This window comes from Eretmochelys imbricata, chromosome 1, assembly GCF_965152235.1.
Source record: "Eretmochelys imbricata isolate rEreImb1 chromosome 1, rEreImb1.hap1, whole genome shotgun sequence".
Taxonomy (NCBI): domain Eukaryota; kingdom Metazoa; phylum Chordata; order Testudines; family Cheloniidae; genus Eretmochelys; species Eretmochelys imbricata.
This window is the reverse complement of record NC_135572.1, coordinates 333,256,726-333,273,923: the sequence shown is the minus strand read 5'-3', so window position 1 is coordinate 333,273,923 and position 17,198 is coordinate 333,256,726. Positions and strand designations below refer to the sequence as shown.

Genomic DNA, 17,198 nt, shown 5'->3' with positions numbered 1-17,198 from the left:
ACAGATCTCAATACACATACAGTGTAGCAAAGCACACATCTCTTTCTAAGTTAAAGATTTATGTACATAAGAAAATACACTCCTACTTTATACATCATGTGAATTCACATACGAAAAAGAGTAAGTGAAAATATTTGATGTACATAACATATTTAAAATCAATTACAGGTTATTATGGAAATGGTGATCTTTTAGCATCAACTTCATAGTCAAATAATTACAGCTTAGTGAATATTTCACAACAAATAAGTGATCCATTGATTTTGCCTCATATTGTACATAGACTATCCACAAGCAAATCCTCATTTCCTCAAATTCATTAGTCAATTCTAAGTATAAATTCCAAACAGTGCTCCAAGTCTTTGATAGTCACTATTTGAGCTATGTTGATTAGTTGTGATTTGTCAGATAACTCACATGACACTGCTTCCTGATTAGATGAGTAATCAAGCTTTTCTGGCACAAATAATTATCCATGCAAATTTCATTTTCCTGTGAATACTTGAGCATGTAACTTGGAAATCCACTTTCCACAAACATACTTACCAGTAAAACACAAACACATTCACAAAAAGTAAACATAAAGGGGACACGATCATGGCCAAAGCAAGTTCATTTGCAAATATGAGCAAATATTCATGATTTTTTCCCCTCCTCACTATTCCCTCACTATACAAATAATAAAACAAGGGGCAGTATACAATGCGGTCTTTTGTAAGTCTCCAGTTTTTATTTGTTTTTTTTAAAACATGGCCTCATTGCACCTTTTCCACTACAGAAATTATATAATAGGTCCAGATTGTTGGACTCTTACTCTCAATGGTGAGCACTTACTCCCACAAGTAGCTCCACTGACCTGAATGGAACTATTTTATGTAACTGCTTACCACTGAAAGAGGTATGTAAACTGGGCCATAATGAGTGAGGTAGCAGTCTTTAATGGTGTGCTATCATACCACCAACAAATGATCCATCATGGATTATGGACCCTTTCAAATATTCTTTCCTCATCTATCTCCTGTGTGCAAATGGGAATACAAACCCTACTAGTTTTTATATGGTTTTATTTTTTCTCATTGATAAGAGGAACTTAGTCAACATCTGATGAGTGCTTTATGGAGTAAAAGCTAAGTAGCTAAGCAATCTCCTGCTAAGCAACTATTTCAATTACTTAAAATATAAAAATTTTAAAATGTACATTTGGTATTTATCATCATGACAAAAGCCATATACTACAAAAAAGCAAATTTGATAAACTAAGATTTCTGGATTTTTTCAACGTTTAAAAATAATTTACTATCATTCAATAAATATTATCATAACTCACATGAAGTCTCAGATTTTTGTAAAGTCCTGTTTATAACTAGGGCCCTACCAAATTCACAGCCATGAAAAATGCATCATGGACCATGAAATCTGGTCTCCCTCTGTGAATACTGGTGTTTAGTGTGCTTTTACCCTATACTATACAGATTTCATGTGGGAGACCAGTGTTTATCATATGGGGGGGCCTGACCCAAAGGGGAGTTTCAGGGGGTCACGGTATTGCCACCCTTACTTCTGCACTGCCTTCAGAGCTGGGCAGCCGGAGAGTAGCAGATGTTGGCCAGGCACCCAGCTCTGAGGGCAGCACCATGACCAGCAGTGCAGAAATAAGGATGGCAACACCATACCATACCATACTACCCTTACTTCTGTGCTATTGCCTTCAGAGCGGGGCAGCCACAGAGTGGTGGCTGCTGGCCAAGGACCCAGCTCGGCAGGCAGCAGCTCAGAAGGGTGGCAATATCATACCATGCCATCCTTACTTCTGCACTGCTGCTGGCTGCGGCTCTGCCTTCAGAGCTGGGCTCAAGGCCAGCAGCCGCCGCTCTCCAGCTGCCCAGCTCTGAAGCCAACGCTGCCCCCGCAGTGCAGGAGTAAGGGTAGCAGTACCGCAACCACCCCACCCCCAACAATAACCTTGCGGCCCCCCCACAACTCATTTTTGGGTCATGACCCCTACAATTACAACACCGTAAGATTTCAGATTTAAATTGCTGAAATCATGAAATTTGCGATATTTAAAATCCTATGACTGTGAAATTGACCAAAATAGACTGTGAATTTGGTAGGGCCCTATTTATAACCTAGCTTTATACCTTGGTAGTCTGTGACATAAGGAAGTTAACTGAATTGTATAAGGTCACAAAGAAAATCAAGTTGGGTTTGAACTGAAGACCTTCCAGGGCCATAAGCCTTTGCCATAACAAAAACACTGTCATACCATGCAATAGCTGTTGTATATGTGAGATCAGAATACATCCACAAGTACTGTTGCAAATACACGGGCAATGAGTTCTGTACATCTGACTTGAGCGCTCAGATTTTTCCCACCTTTAGCAAGGGGAGTGAAGGCTCATTCATGATTTACAAAGGGTACTCAAACACAATGATGGCTATGATATAACAATTTACATTAACAGACTGATTAAATGAGTAAGATAAAAATATTTCAACTCATACTAATTTATTCAAGTGGATTAAAAGTCCTGCAAGTTGCTACCTGAAAGCAGTAACAGATTTCTGAAGTATGGTAAATACAAATTTACATTAATAATCATCTGATTTGAAACACAGAATAAGTTATAAGGTTTGTCTGGAAAAGAAACATTGTCTCTAGTTTTCATTTAAGTTGCCAACAATGTTGCCATTGTCACAGAATTAATATCAATGTGATAAAAATCTAGTTAACATAGTTCTGTAACATATATACTCTAAAGATACACATTGTTATAATTAGGGCTGTTGATTAATCGCAGTTACCTCATGTGACTAACTCAAAAAAATTAATCGCAATTTAAAGAATTAATCGCGATTAATCGCAGTTTTAAATTGCACTGTTAAACAACAGAATACCAATTAAAATGTATTAAATATTTGGGATTTTTTTTCTACATTTTCACATATATTGTATTCTGTGTTGTAACTGAAATCAAAGTGTATATTATTTTTTATTACAAATATTTGCACTGTAAAAATTATAAAATAAATAGTATTTTTCAATTCACCTCATACAAGTACTGTATTGCAATCTCTTTATCATGAAAGTGCAACTTACAAATGTAGATTTTTTTTTGGTTACATAACTGCACTCAAAAACAAAATAATGTAAAACTTTAGAGTCTACAAGTCCACTCAGTCCTACTTCTTGTTCAGTCAATTGCTAAGACAAACAAGTTTACATTTGCAGGAGATAATGCTGCCTGCTTCTTGTTTACAATATCACCTAAAAGTGAGAACAGGCATTTGCATGGCACCTTTGTAGCCGGCATTGCAAGGTACTTTTGCGCCAGATATGCTAAACATTCGTATGCTCCTTCATGCTTTGGCCACCATTCCAGAGGACATACTTCCATGCTGATGACGCTCCTTAAAAAAATAATGCGTTAATTAAATTTCTGACTGAACTCCTTGCGGGAGAACTGTACGTCCCCAGCTCTGTTTTATCCGCATTCTGCATATATTTCATGTTATAGCAGTCTTGGATCATGACTCAGCACATGTTGTTCATTTTAAGAACACTTTCACTGCAGATTTCACAAAACGCAAAGAAGGTACCAAGGTGAGATTTCTAAAGATAGCTACAGCACTCGACCCAAGGTTTAAGAATTTGAAGTGCCTTTCAGAATCTGATAGGGACGAGTTGTGGAGCATGCTTTCATAAGTCTTAAAAGAGCAACATTCCGATGCAGAAACTAGAGAACCCAAATCACCAAAAAAGAAAATCAACCTTCTGCTGGTGGGATCTGAAAATGAACATGCATTGGTCTGCACTGCTTTGGACTGTTATTGAGCAGAACGCATTATCATGGAAGCATGTCCACTGGAATGGTGATTGAAGCATAAAGGGACATATAAATCTTTAGCGCATCTAGCACGTAAATATCTTGCAATGCCGGCTACAACAGAGCCATGCAAACACCTGTTTTCGCTTTCAGGTGACATTGTAAACAATAAGTGGGCAGCATTAATTGCACTGTAAAGTGGGCAGCATTATCTCCTGCAAATGTAACAAACTTGTTTGTCTGAGCGGCTGGCTGAACAAGAAGTCGGACTGAGTAGACTTGTAGGCTCTAACATTTTACATTGTTTTATTTTTGAATGTAGTTGTTTTTGTACATAATTCTACATCTGTAAGTTCAACTTTCATGATAAAGGGATTGTACCACAGTACTTGTATTAAGTGAACTGAAAAATACTATTTCTTTTGTTTTTTTACAGTGCTAATACTTGCAATCAAAAACAAATATAAAATGAGCACTGTACACTTTGTATTCTGTGTTGTAATTGAAATCAATATATTGAAAATGTAGAAAACATCCAAAAATATTTAAATAAATGGTATTCTATTATTAACAGTGCTATTAATCGCGCAATTAATCACAAATTAATTTTTTTAATCGCTTGACAGCCCTAGTTACAATATTCGAGTATCCCTTATTAATAATCTGAGCTCTCTCAATGTTAGTATGTTATGCGAAGTTTCACTACGGTGGGCCTGCTTCTTATGAACCACTTTCACATCAAGTGTATTTTTTGGTGGTGATCAGGCTATGAGTTTATAAAATCTTATTCACACTGTAACAAACTAAAATAATTTCTTCAGTATAAAGTCACCCTCAAAATCTGCCAAATACTGATTCACTAATTTCATTATACCATAGCCAAGTGTTATCTTAGCAAATCCTGTCACAAACAAATCTGTCAATCTGAGTGCCTGCTGCCACACTAAAGTGGTTTCTTTTACCAATTTGCAGGCTTCTTGGCATATTTGGAAATGCCGGTACATTGAAATTTACTTGTGTGTTCACATTCATAGCACCTGGAAACTTGATATTTCAAACAGCAGTCTTATGCCCAGTATTTCTCAAACAACTCACTGGATTTGATTTCAGGTTATATACATTCGTTGGCCTTAATAAAATGTAACACTGTGAATTATCCATTTAGCCATCTGTAACCACACTCACCACATGACAATCTGAAACCAAAATGCAACTTGAGCTAATATGAACTCATTTAAATATTACCACAAACCAATTTTTTCAGCAAAAGTGAAAAACAGCCTATACTGTTGTCTTTGCGGTTGCTAATAACTTTTAGAATTAAGCTGCTTGAAGTTGGTACCCAGATGCACGCATGTGTGTATTTCCATACCGAAATGAAGGGACTGTCGTAACAAAAAGGATGGAGACTTTTAGAAAGAAATCCAATATGAAGTGTCACATGATCCTTTGACTTAAAATGGTCTTTTATCCTTTAACATGTAACATTTATGCACACACCCATTATATTTATACTTTAAAAGAAGTTGACACACAGTGACAATCGCTTGTATGGACTCAAGCCTGATAAGCATTCTTCATGGTTACCCAGCACAACAATTCACATGATATTATGATACCTTGTTAAGACCATGCCACACTCACTCAAAACCACTACGACACAGGCAGGTAAAAGTGTGCCAGTGGTTTGCACTTACCTTCTTTATTAAGCCTCATAACCTCCCTGCTTTTTCCACCCTCTTTTCCAGTCTCTTCTAGATCTACACCTGCAGAAGAGAAGAGAAGTCAAGAGAGGGTCAAAGGAGATGTGTTTATTGGGGAGGGGAAGGAGTTAACAGTGTGTATGTGTTTAACAGTAAAAACCCAACTATCACCGTCACAGCACCTGCCTTGGAGTACCAGTGCCGGCCTCCCCAGGCAACAGCGTCCTCCTGCCCCCTCCCATGCAAGCGCATCTTCTCTTCCACCACTCTCCCCCATGCAACCGCAACCTCCTGCCCCCAGCCCCCTCCCAGCAGCAGCATCCTCCTGCCTCCCCAGCCCCCCTCCCACGCCGCGGCATCCCCCGGCGCCTCCAGCCTCCCAAGCAAGAGCATCCTCCGCCTGCCCCTCACCCCCTGCAGCTGGCCCAGCAGAGGTACCCAATACAGTGCCGGCAGCAGGCACCGCGTACCCAGCACCTCCCCACACGCATGGGGACGGAGAGCTGTGCAGTGGGCGTGTGGGGGAGAAGGCAGCCCCTAGTGCGGCGGGGGGACAGCAGAGCCTCGGGCCTCCCCGCTGCCCCCATCACCCCGGGCGGCGAGCCCCGTCCCCCTCCTCCATGTGGGTGTCCAGGGGGAGGGGAGCAGCATGGGGAGCCCCGGGCAGGGCTCCGTGTCTGGTGCTGCCCTTACTGTGCGGGAGGGCGGCGCAGCACGCGTGCGAGGGGGCGGCCTCCCGGACCCAGGCGGCCCAGGGCTGGCCCAGGAACGCCTCGGGACTGGGCACGGGCCGCTCCAGGGCCGCCATGGCGCCGCTCCTGCTCCTGCCTTCTTGTTGCTTTTCCCGTTTCCTTCGGCACCAGCAGCGAGCGAGCGAGCGAGCCAGCCACGGGATTCGAGAACGCCGCACGTCATCCTCGGGACGTTCCGCCGCCCACACGGGGGTAGTGTCAGCCCCTGCTCCCTATCAGATCGGGCTCCCCGCCTCGCACCGCGCATGCCCGCCGCAGCCGAGCCTGCGCTCTGGCCACCGCGAAGCCTCTGCCTCTGCCCGGAGCCTGCCTGAGCCAGAGGGGGCACTGGGGAGGGGGACGCGCGAGGCAGCCGCGGGAGCCGGGCGCGGGGCAGGGGGGGACGCCGGCGTGGAAGGGCCACGTGCAGCCCAGGGGCGGGGGAAGCCGGAGTCCCCGGGGAGGGGCTGGGGGGCTGCTGGGTTCGGTGGGAGCAGCGGGCGCTAGGGGCTGCGTGGGTGAACCGCGGGCTGCAGGGGGCCCCTGCCGTCCCCTCGTTTGTCGGCGCTGCGGGGAGGGCGTCTGTAAAGGGCAAGCCTGGAAATCAGAGACAGCGGGGTGACCGACACACGGCACGGGGGAGAAGGCTGAGGAGACACGGCTGAGAGGCATTACCAGGCAGGGAGCAGGAGGCTTTCTTAAATAAAGCGCCCAAAGCAGTGCCCTCCCGCCTGAGTATCTGCTGCAACAAGGCTCAGAAACGTGCTCAAGGGACACATCGCTCAACCTGGACATGGCAAAGGATTCAGGTCCCCACGGCCGTGTCTTCACTGAGTTTTTCCCCGCGAACTTCCCCACAGGCTCTGAGCATCTAGCGCCAGGGATTAGAGCTGCACCAGTGTTGGGACAATGGCTGAATGTGCCCAGTGAAGATGCAGTCTACATGGAAAACATAAAACATTCGTTCATGTTTTGTGTAGACTGTGTTAATGTGTTTAATAAATGCATGTGAAAGACACTGTTTTGTGACTACAAGTGTCATATTGGCATCTCCGAATGACAGCCAACTACTACTACACAAAAACTTTGGATTTCAATTAATAGGGGGTGGGAGGGTGTTGAGGACTTTTAATCATGTAGCTTCGCATAGACCAAACTATAACAACAATACTATACTGTCACCACTGTTTTGGTGTCTGTAAGTGCTAGGCAGTGCTAAGTTTGAATTCATGCCTCTTATATTTTTGTTGTTTTTGAATGTATTGTTTTTAGGTCTTGTCTACACTACACAGCTTTGCTAAGAAAAGTCAACTTTTGTTGACAAAACAGTGGAGTTGTACACACTACAATGCTCCTCCCACTGATTTAACTCTCCTGTTACGCCAAAAAAATAAAATGACCTGAACAAGAGGCATAAAACTTTTTGTGACAAAGTTAGATCAACGCAGTGTCAGTGTAGATGCTGCGCTTGCTTCTGTCGCCCTAGTTAGCCTCCAGGAAGTGTCCCACAATGCCCATCATGACCACTGTCAGCACTTTGAACTCCATTGCCCTGAATGTACACAGGCATTCGCCCCTCCCCTGTTTAAAGACTGAGGAATTTTTGAAATTCTTCTTCATTTGCTCAGCGTGGACAGTTCGTACAGCATCTTCCCAGCTGACCATGCCAGCTTTCTGCAGTAGATGCACTCCCGCATGGAATACACTGGAGCTGTTGGATTTGCTGCATCTGTGGGGAGGGGAGGCTGTGCAGTTGCAGCTTCGCTCCAGCCGGAGGAACTTTGATACCTACAGGCAGATTGCTAATGGCATGCAGGAGAAGGGGCACAAAAGGAACATGCAGCAGTCCCATGCTAAGATCAAGGAGCTGAGGCAGGCATACCAGAAGACAAGGGAGGCCAACTGTTGCTCTGGTGCGGCACTGAAGACATGTCGCTTCTACAAGGAGCTGCACGCCATCTTCGGTGGCAATGCTACCTCGACCATCAAGAGCCCTGTGGATATGTAGGGGGGATTAGAAGCAGTGGTCAGCAGAGTCAAGGCCGAGGACAAAGTAATAGATGAGGAAGTGGAGCTGGAGAAAGATGTGGAACACAGGACAGTCAGTCCCTGTACTGCGGCTCTGGCGTGCCTGAAGGAGGGGGCATGAGCTCTAGTAAGTATACATTTTGCTTTGATACTGCACGCTGAGAGGAGATTGAAGTCTCATTTACTTTGTTATATGGTAGAGGAGGGATAAGGGATAGAAATTAACAACAGAGCCTATGCAGCTGTGCCCAGCGGAAAAGTTGGTTAATGTACACCGGGATGACCCGGGAATCCTCCATAGGGATCTCTAGGAAACTTTCCTGTAGGTATTCTGCAATCCTCTGCCAAAGGTTCCTTGGCAGAGCTGCCTTGTTTCTCTCCCCACTGTAGGGAACTTTGCCATGCCAAACAGCAATTATTTCTGCAGGGACCAGAGCAGCATACAGGCAAGCAGCATACAGACCCAGTCTGAAGCTGCACGCATGCAGGAGATGCACCCTTGCATCCTGGGTTACCCTGAGGACTGAGATATTGGGTTTGATTACCCCAGCCTGTGGAAAAGGGTGCCAATATTCAGAATACTCTCCTTAGGCACATGCAGTGACCCTCTTTGCAAACCATCCAGACCCTTGTCCCTTCTTGCCCATTCCCCCTTCCCAACCTCCCCCAACTCCCCCGAACTCACCATATTCCAGATTTTCGCCGACTGTGTGCTAGCAAAGGGACAGTGAGAAAGAGGCGCATGTAACTTTTGTGATTCATTGCTGTGAGCTAACTCACAATACTGTTTCTAGAAAAGGAGTACTTGTGGCACCTTAGAGTCTAACAAATTTATTAGAGCATAAGCTTTCGTGAGCTACAGCTCATTTGCATCTAATGAAGTGAGCTGTAGCTCATGAAAGCTTATGCCCTAATAAATTTGTTAGTCTCTAAGGTGCCACAAGTACTCCTTTTCTTTTTACAGATACAGATTAACATGGCTGCTACTCTGAATACTGTTTCTGTTCATTGTTTCTTTGGTTTCTGCAGATGTGCCCTTGAGGACCCACTTCTTCACACCGGCAAAGCGCTTCTGTCAGATAAGTTGGTGAACCAGGAGGGGTAAGAAGTCTATATTTCACAAAATGCTGCAGTCAACAGATGCATCATAGAGCAAAACAAGAGCATGCAGGGAGACAATCAATGGAAGATTCAGGCTGGATAGCCTGGAAAGGACACAGGGACAGGAGCGGATGATAAAGCTACTGGAGGGCCAGAGAGAGATGCTCAAGTCCCTCATTACGCTGCAGTCTGAGCACATCCATATCTCAGTGCCCCTGCAATCAATACAGAACTTCATTCCATGCCCTCCCCAAACCCTCCCCTCCCCCATTCCTTGCATGTTCCTAGTCCCTTGGAGTACCCCATCCACTCCACTCCTAGGGACTGGTTTCACAATGAAAGCTGGAGTTACACACAGCTATAAGAGCCTATAACTGAGAGTCTGTTCCTTATTACTATGTCCCCTGTTTAACAAAATGTTTGTGTTTTGTCCTGTTATTAAACTTTAATCTTTGAAATAAAATGAGGCTTTATTTGTGTCATACACACATTAGTTGGTAGTAACATTCAAACACAGTGGCTATAGGCAGGAACATGTGCTCAGTATGATTAATGCTCAGGAAGCAAGCACTACAGGGATCATTCAAGGTGGCAAGTAAATATTGCCTGGCGGAATGCATCACATAAATGCACATTACTAGAAATCATTGTCAAAATGCTCCTTCAAAGCCTCCCTAATTCAAATAGTCCCCCTCTGTGCCCCTCTAATTGCCCTTGTATCTGGATGCTCAAAATCAGCAGACAGCATATCTACCTCAGCACTCCATACCTTGGGAAACTTTTCCCCCTTTGCTTTGCAAATGTTAAGCACAGCAGGCTGCAATGACTATCGAATATTTTTCTCATTGAGGTCTATTCTGCCAAAAAGGCAGCGTCAGCAACCTTTTAATTGGCCAAAGGCACGTTCAACAGTCATTTGGCACCTGCTGAGCCAGTTGTTGAAGCACTCTTTGGTGCTGTCTAGGCTCCCGGTGTAAGGCTTCATGAGCCACCGGAGCAGGGGTAGACGGGGTATCCCAGGATCACTATGGGCATTTCCACATCACCCTTTTTAATCTTCTGGTCTGGAAAGAAATTCCCAGTGTGCAGCTTTCTATATAGTCATAGAATCATAGAATCATAGAATATCAGGGTTGGAAGGGACCCCTGAAGGTCATCTAGTCCAACCCCCTGCTCGAAGCAGGACCAATTCCCAGTTAAATCATCCCAGCCAGGGCTTTGTCAAGCCTGACCTTAAAAATTTCCAAGGAAGGAGATTCCACCAGCTCCCTAGGCAACGCATTCCAGTGTTTCACCACCCTCTTAGTGAAAAAGTTTTTCCTAATATCCAATCTAAACCTCCCCCACTGCAACTTGAGGCCATTACTCCTCGTTCTGTCATCTGCTACCATTGAGAACAGTCTAGAGCCATCCTCTTTGGAACCCCCTTTCAGGTAGTTGAAAGCAGCTATCAAATCCCCCCTCATTCTTCTCTTCTGCAGGCTAAACAATCCCAGCTCCCTCAGCCTCTCCTCATAAGTCATGTGTTCTAGACCCCTAATCATTTTTGTTGCCCTTCGCTGGACTCTCTCCAATTTATCCACATCCTTCTTGTAGTGTGGGGCCCAAAACTGGACACAGTACTCCAGATGAGGCCTCACCAATGTCGAATAGAGGGGGACGATCACGTCCCTCGATCTGCTCGCTATGCCCCTACTTATACATCCCAAAATGCCATTGGCCTTCTTGGCAACAAGGGCACACTGCTGACTCATATCCAGCTTCTCGTCCACTGTCACCCCTAGGTCCTTTTCCGCAGAACTGCTGCCTAGCCATTCGGTCCCTAGTCTGTAGCGGTGCATTGGATTCTTCCGTCCTAAGTGCAGGACCCTGCACTTATCCTTATTGAACCTCATCAGATTTCTTTTGGCCCAATCCTCCAATTTGTCTAGGTCCTTCTGTATCCTATCCCTCCCCTCCAGCGTATCTACCACTCCTCCCAGTTTAGTATCGTCCGCAAATTTGCTGAGAGTGCAATCCACACCATCCTCTAGATCATTTATGAAGATATTGAACAAAACCGGCCCCAGGACTGACCCCTGGGGCACTCCACTTGACACCGGCTGCCAACTAGACATGGAGCCATTGATCACTACCCGTTGAGCCCGACAATCTAGCCAGCTTTCTACCCACCCTATAGTGCATTCATCCAGCCCATACTTCCTTAACTTGCTGACAAGAATACTGTGGGAGACCGTGTCAAAAGCTTTGCTAAAGTCAAGAAACAATACATCCACTGCTTTCCCTTCATCCACAGAACCAGTAATCTCATGATAAAAGGCGATTAGATTAGTCAGGCATGACCTTCCCTTGGTGAATCCATGGTGGATTTAGTCCCGTGTTCCTAAAGATGTGCACTTCATGCACCTTCCCTGACCACCCCACACCGATGTCAGTGAAATGGCCCTGGTGATCCACCAGTGCCTGCAAGACCATGTCGAAATAGCTCTTTCGATTGATGTACTCCATTGCAAAATGATCTGGGGCCAAAATCGGGAGAAGCATTCCATCTATCACCCAGCCTCTAAGCCATTGAGTATTTCCTGCATATTACTGAGAGTCACAGTCCTTTGTAGCAGGCGGTGATTAATGGCCCTGCACACTTGCATCACCGCAGCCCCCATGGTAGACTTTTCAACTCCAAACTGATTCACAATTGACCGGTAGCAGCGTGGAGTTGCCAGCTTCCACACAGTGATCACCACTCGCTTTTCCACAGTGAGAGCAGCTCTCATTCTGGTGTCCTTGCACTGCAATGCTGGGGCAAACTCTGCACACAGTTCCAGGAAGGTGGATTTGCACATCTGAAAATTCTGCAGTCTCCGCTTGTGCATCATGATGCAATCCCACCACTTAGTGCTTGTTTCCCAGTCCCAGTAATGATGGTCCACCATGTGCAGCTGCTCCGTGAATGCCAGCAGCCATCTTGAATTATTTATGTCCATGGCAGACAGCAGAGCAGGCACCACAAATTGACTTTCTGATTTGCAGCTCATGAAATACTGTAGGACCAGCAGCATTGAGTTCAGAAAGCTCATCACCAGATTGGTCAACAGTTCAGGATCCACGCCATCAGATTGTGGGTGCACAGTTAACAAGGGCTGTTGTAAAATGGCATAAAATGAAGCTGGAAGCCCATGGAATGATTGGATGGAAAGAACTGCATCATGGGATGGTAACCACTCCCCCATGATGCACCGGAATCCATTTCCAGAGCTCCAAGCAGCAGAGGGTGGCAAGCTGCACAGTGGGATAGCCACCCACAATGCAACACTCTCTCTGTCGATGCAAGAGCACTGACTGTGGACACACTCTGCCGACACAAGGGGCATTGTGTGAACATGTACAACCGATGTACTTAAAGTGGCTTATGATCATTGATGTAACTTAAGTTGACTTAACTCTGTAGTGTAGACATGGCCTTAGTCTGCAATTTTGCCAACGTATCATTTCAAGTGGGTCCTTAGACCCAATTCTCTAAACCAATCCTGAGATTTTCAGCCTGTATGTGCAGATCTGTGGGAAGTATATGGACTATTCATCTGATTACAGGATTTTGACATTTTTGTGGTTCTTAATTACTTTACCTCTCTGAGAGTGGTAGGGAGTTCTATTGCATCTTTAAGGCATATCATGTAACCCTATTGATCCAATTTATATTAATAGGGCCAAATACTGCAAACACTACATGTGAATGATTTTACTCATGTAAGTAGTCTTTGACTTCCCATATGTATATGTTTAGCAATTCCTAATTCTCTTACACCAGTTTTACAACATAGTAACTTCAATGGAGGTACTGCAGATTTAAGATGAAGTAAAATTTTCTAGAATTTAACCTATTAGGACCAGATTCTGATTGGCCTTTATACGGGTGCATATTTGGGAGAAGATGCAAGGAGCCTCTGCTTCACACACACAATATCAAATACATATAATGTCAAAATACACACACAGTTTTTCTATAAGCAGCTGGAACACACATGGCTGGTCCTCAGTACATAAAGGCTTTATTCAGAATCTGTCATATCATATTATGAGACCTGTCTGGGCAAAGATGCCTCTAGGTACTACCACGTTGGCTACAAGGAACTACAAGAGCACACACAAAAGAATCAGGGAAGCGGAAGAAGCTCCAGAGTACGGCTCAAAGAAGAAATGTAGTAAAATGCATAAAAAACAGCAGTGGATCAAAATATCCAAAGACGTTTTGTATGCTTCTGTGCACTATACATTGCCAACTACAAACTCATTGTACTAAGGCTAAGAGTATGTTCCAAGCATGCAATCAGAAATCAGAAAGAACAAATCTTCACCTCCACAAAGAAAAATAAGAACATATCTGAAAATGAACTACCTCACTACAACATGCTTCTGAAATTCAGTCATGGTTTCAACAGCATTGCCACCACAAATGGAAAGAAAGTACGAGGTGTGTGTAGAAAGCCTTAGTCAAGGTAGTCTCAGTGGGAAAGCAAGATGGGATTCCCTAAGATATATCTTTAGCTCAGTAAAGGAGAGAAGCAAAATTCACTATTACATAACAAACTTAGTCCTGAGTGACATGTGTGTGTTAATAGTCAAACAAAAGTCATACGTATCAGAGAGCAGCCAACTAGTCCTATCTAAACAAGTCATACCATATCACAACAGACAACATATCACACTACACAACCTCTATGGATTACCTAAGATATATATTTTGGGGACAAGATTCAAAAGAAAACTACGATAGCACCCAGAAAACCCCAATAAATAAAAACCCAGTTAACATTTCTTAACAAAGTGTATAGCCAATAGCAAACAACATTAAACACTGCCACAAGGTATACAAAGAATCGAGGGCAGCAAAGTAATTCCTAACCACACAACTGGAGAGAGGTGGGAGGGAGAGGAGAAGACTTCAAGTGTAAAGGAAAGAAAAGGGAAGAAAAACAGTTTGATACAAGGTTCCAGAGTAGCAGCCGTGTTAGTCTGTATTCGCAAAAAGAAAAGGAGTACTTGTGGCACCTTAGAGACTAACAAATTTATTTGAGCATAAATATAGTAGATTTATATACACAGAGAACATGAAACAATGGGTGTTATCATACACACTGTAAGGAGAGTGATCACTTAAGATGAGCTAATACCAGCAGGAGAGTGGGGGGGTGGGTGGGCAGGGGGAAGAAAACCTTTTGTATTGATAATCAAGGTGGGCCATTTCCAGCAGTTGACAAGAACATCTGAGGAACAGTGCGTGGGGGGGGGAATAAACATGGGGAAATAGTTTTACTTTGTGCAATGACCCATCCACTCCCAGTCTCTATTCAAGCCTAAGTTAATTGTATCCAGTTTGCAAATTAATTCCAATTCAGCAGTCTCTCGTTGGAGTCTGTTTTTGAAGTCTTTTTGTTGTAATATTGCAACTTTTAGGTCTGTAATCGAGTGATCAGAGAGATTGAAGTGTTCTCTGACTGGTTTATGAATGTTATAAATCTTGACATCTGATTTGTGTCCATTTATTCTTTTACGTAGAGACTGTCCATTTTGACCAATATACATGGCAGAGGGGCATTGCTGGCACATGATGGCATATATCACATTGGTAGATGTGCAGGTGAATGAGCCTCTGATAGTGTGGCTGATGTGATTAGGCCCTATGATGGTGTCCCCTGAATAGATATGTGGACACAGTTGACAACGGGCTTTGTTGCAAGGATAGGTTCCTGGGTTAGTGGTTCTGTTGTGTGGTATGTGGTTGCTGGTGAGTATTTGCTTCAGGTTCGGGGACTGTCTGTAAGCAAGGACTGGCCTGTCTCCCAAGATCTGTGAGAGTGATGGGTCATCCTTCAGGATAGGTTGCAGATCCTTGATGATGCGTTGGAGAGGTTTTAGTTGGGGGCTGAAGGGGATGGCTAGTGGCGTTCTGTTATTTTCTTTGTTGGGCCTGTCCTGTAGTAGGTGACTTCTGGGTACTCTTCTGGCTCTGTCAATCTGTTTCTTCACTTCAGCAGGTGGGTATTGTAGTTGTAAGAATGCTTGATAGAAATCTTGTAGGTTTTTGTCTCTGTCTGAGGAGTTGGAGCAAATGCGGTTGTATCGTAGAGCTTGGCTGTAGACAATGGATCGTGTGGTGTGATCTGGGTGAAAGCTGGAGGTATGTAGGTAGGAATAGTGGTCAGTAGGTTTCCGGTATAGGGTGGTGTTTATGTGACCATCGCTTATTAGCACCATAGTGTCCAGGAAGTGGATCTCTTCTACATCCATAGTGGCCAGGATGGTGTTTTCAGGAAGATCACTGATGCATTGTAGTTTCCTCAAGAACTCAGTGGTGTCCCGAAGATAGCTGGGAGTGCTGGTAGCGTAGGGCTTGAAGAGGGAGTCTACATAGCCAGACAATCCTGCTGTCAGGGTGCCAATGCCTGAGATGATGGGGCGTCCAGGATTTCCAGGTTTATGGATCTTGGGTAGCAGATAGAATACCCCAGGTCGGGGTTCTAGGGGTGTTTCTGTGTAGATTTGTTCTTGTGCTTTTTCAGGGAGTTTCTTGAGCAAATGGTGTAGTTTCTTTTGGTAACCCTCAGTGGGATCAGAGGGTAATGGCTTGTAGAAAGTGGTTTTGGAGAGCTGTCAACAGCCTCTTGTTCATATTCCGACCTATTCATCATGACAACAGCACCTCCTTTGTCAGCCTTTTTGATTATGATGTCAGAGTTGTTTCTGAGGCTGTGGATGGCATTGTGTTCTGCATGGCTGAGGTTATGGGGCAAGTGATGCTGCTTTTCCGCAATTTCAGCCTGTGCATGTCAGCGGAAGCATTCTATGTAGAAGTCCAGTCTTTTGTTTCGACCTTCAGGAGGAGTCCACCCAGAATCCTTCTTTTTGTAGTGTTGGAAGGAAGGTCTCTGTGGATTAGTATGTTGTTCAGAGGTGTGTTGGAAATATTCCTTGAGTCAGAGACATCGAAAATAGGATTCTAGGTCACCACAGAACTGTATCATGTTCGTGGGGGTTAAGGGGCAGAAGGAGAGGTCCTGAGATAGGACAGAGTCTTCTGCTGAGCTAAGAGTATATTTGGATAGATTAACAATATTGCTGGGTGGGTTAAGGGAACCATTGCTTGGTTAAGGGAACCATTGTGGCGTGTAGTAGTTTAGATAGTTTAGTGTCCTTTTTTTTTGTAGAGAAGCAAAGTGTGTGTTGTAAATGGCTTGTCTAGTTTTTGTAAAGTCCAGCCACAAGGAAGTTTGTGTGGAAGGTTGGATTTTTATGAGAGTATCCAGTTTTGAGAGCTCATTCTTAATCTTTCCCTGTTTGCTGTAGAGGATGTTGATCAGGTGGTTCCGCAGTTTCTTTGAGAGCGTGTGGCACAAGCTGTCAGCGTAGTCTGTGTGGTATGTAGATTGTAATGGATTTTTTACCTTCAGTCCTTTTGGTATGATGTCCATCTGTTTGCATTTGGAAAGGAAGATGATGTCTGTCTGTATTTGTACGAGTTTTTTCATGAAGTTGATAGATTTCCACTCCATACGGCTAAATGCAGTGCCTTGCATAATGACAGGTTTCAGAGTAACAGCCGTGTTAGTCTGTATTCGCAAAAAGAAAAGGAGTACTTGTGGCACCTTAGAGACTAACAAATTTATTTGAGCATAAGCTTTCGTGAGCTACAGCTCACTTCATCGGATCCATTCAGTGGAAAATACAGTGGGGAGATTTGTATACACAGAGAACATGAAACAATGGGTGTTATCATACACACTGTAAGGAGAGTGATCACTTAAGATGAG

General features: G+C 44.2%; 1 protein-coding gene across 4 annotated transcripts in view; it reads right to left on the bottom strand.

Moving 5' to 3' along the window:
* The window catches only part of ATXN7L1 (ataxin 7 like 1), a 203,032-nt gene extending 196,584 nt beyond the window's left edge, over positions 1-6,448 (bottom strand). For 3 of the 4 annotated variants that reach the window (XM_077835519.1, XM_077835520.1, XM_077835527.1), the window contains exons 1-2: positions 6,224-6,448; positions 5,525-5,593 (exon numbers count right to left, since the gene is read on the bottom strand). In XM_077835519.1, the coding sequence (XP_077691645.1) occupies positions 5,525-5,593; positions 6,224-6,338 (184 nt within the window). In that variant the 5' untranslated portion in view covers positions 6,339-6,448. The remainder of the gene's footprint in view (positions 1-5,524; positions 5,594-6,223) is intronic. The other variant, XM_077835536.1, reaches the window with a different exon arrangement.
* Between the last annotated feature and the right edge of the window lie 10,750 nt (positions 6,449-17,198).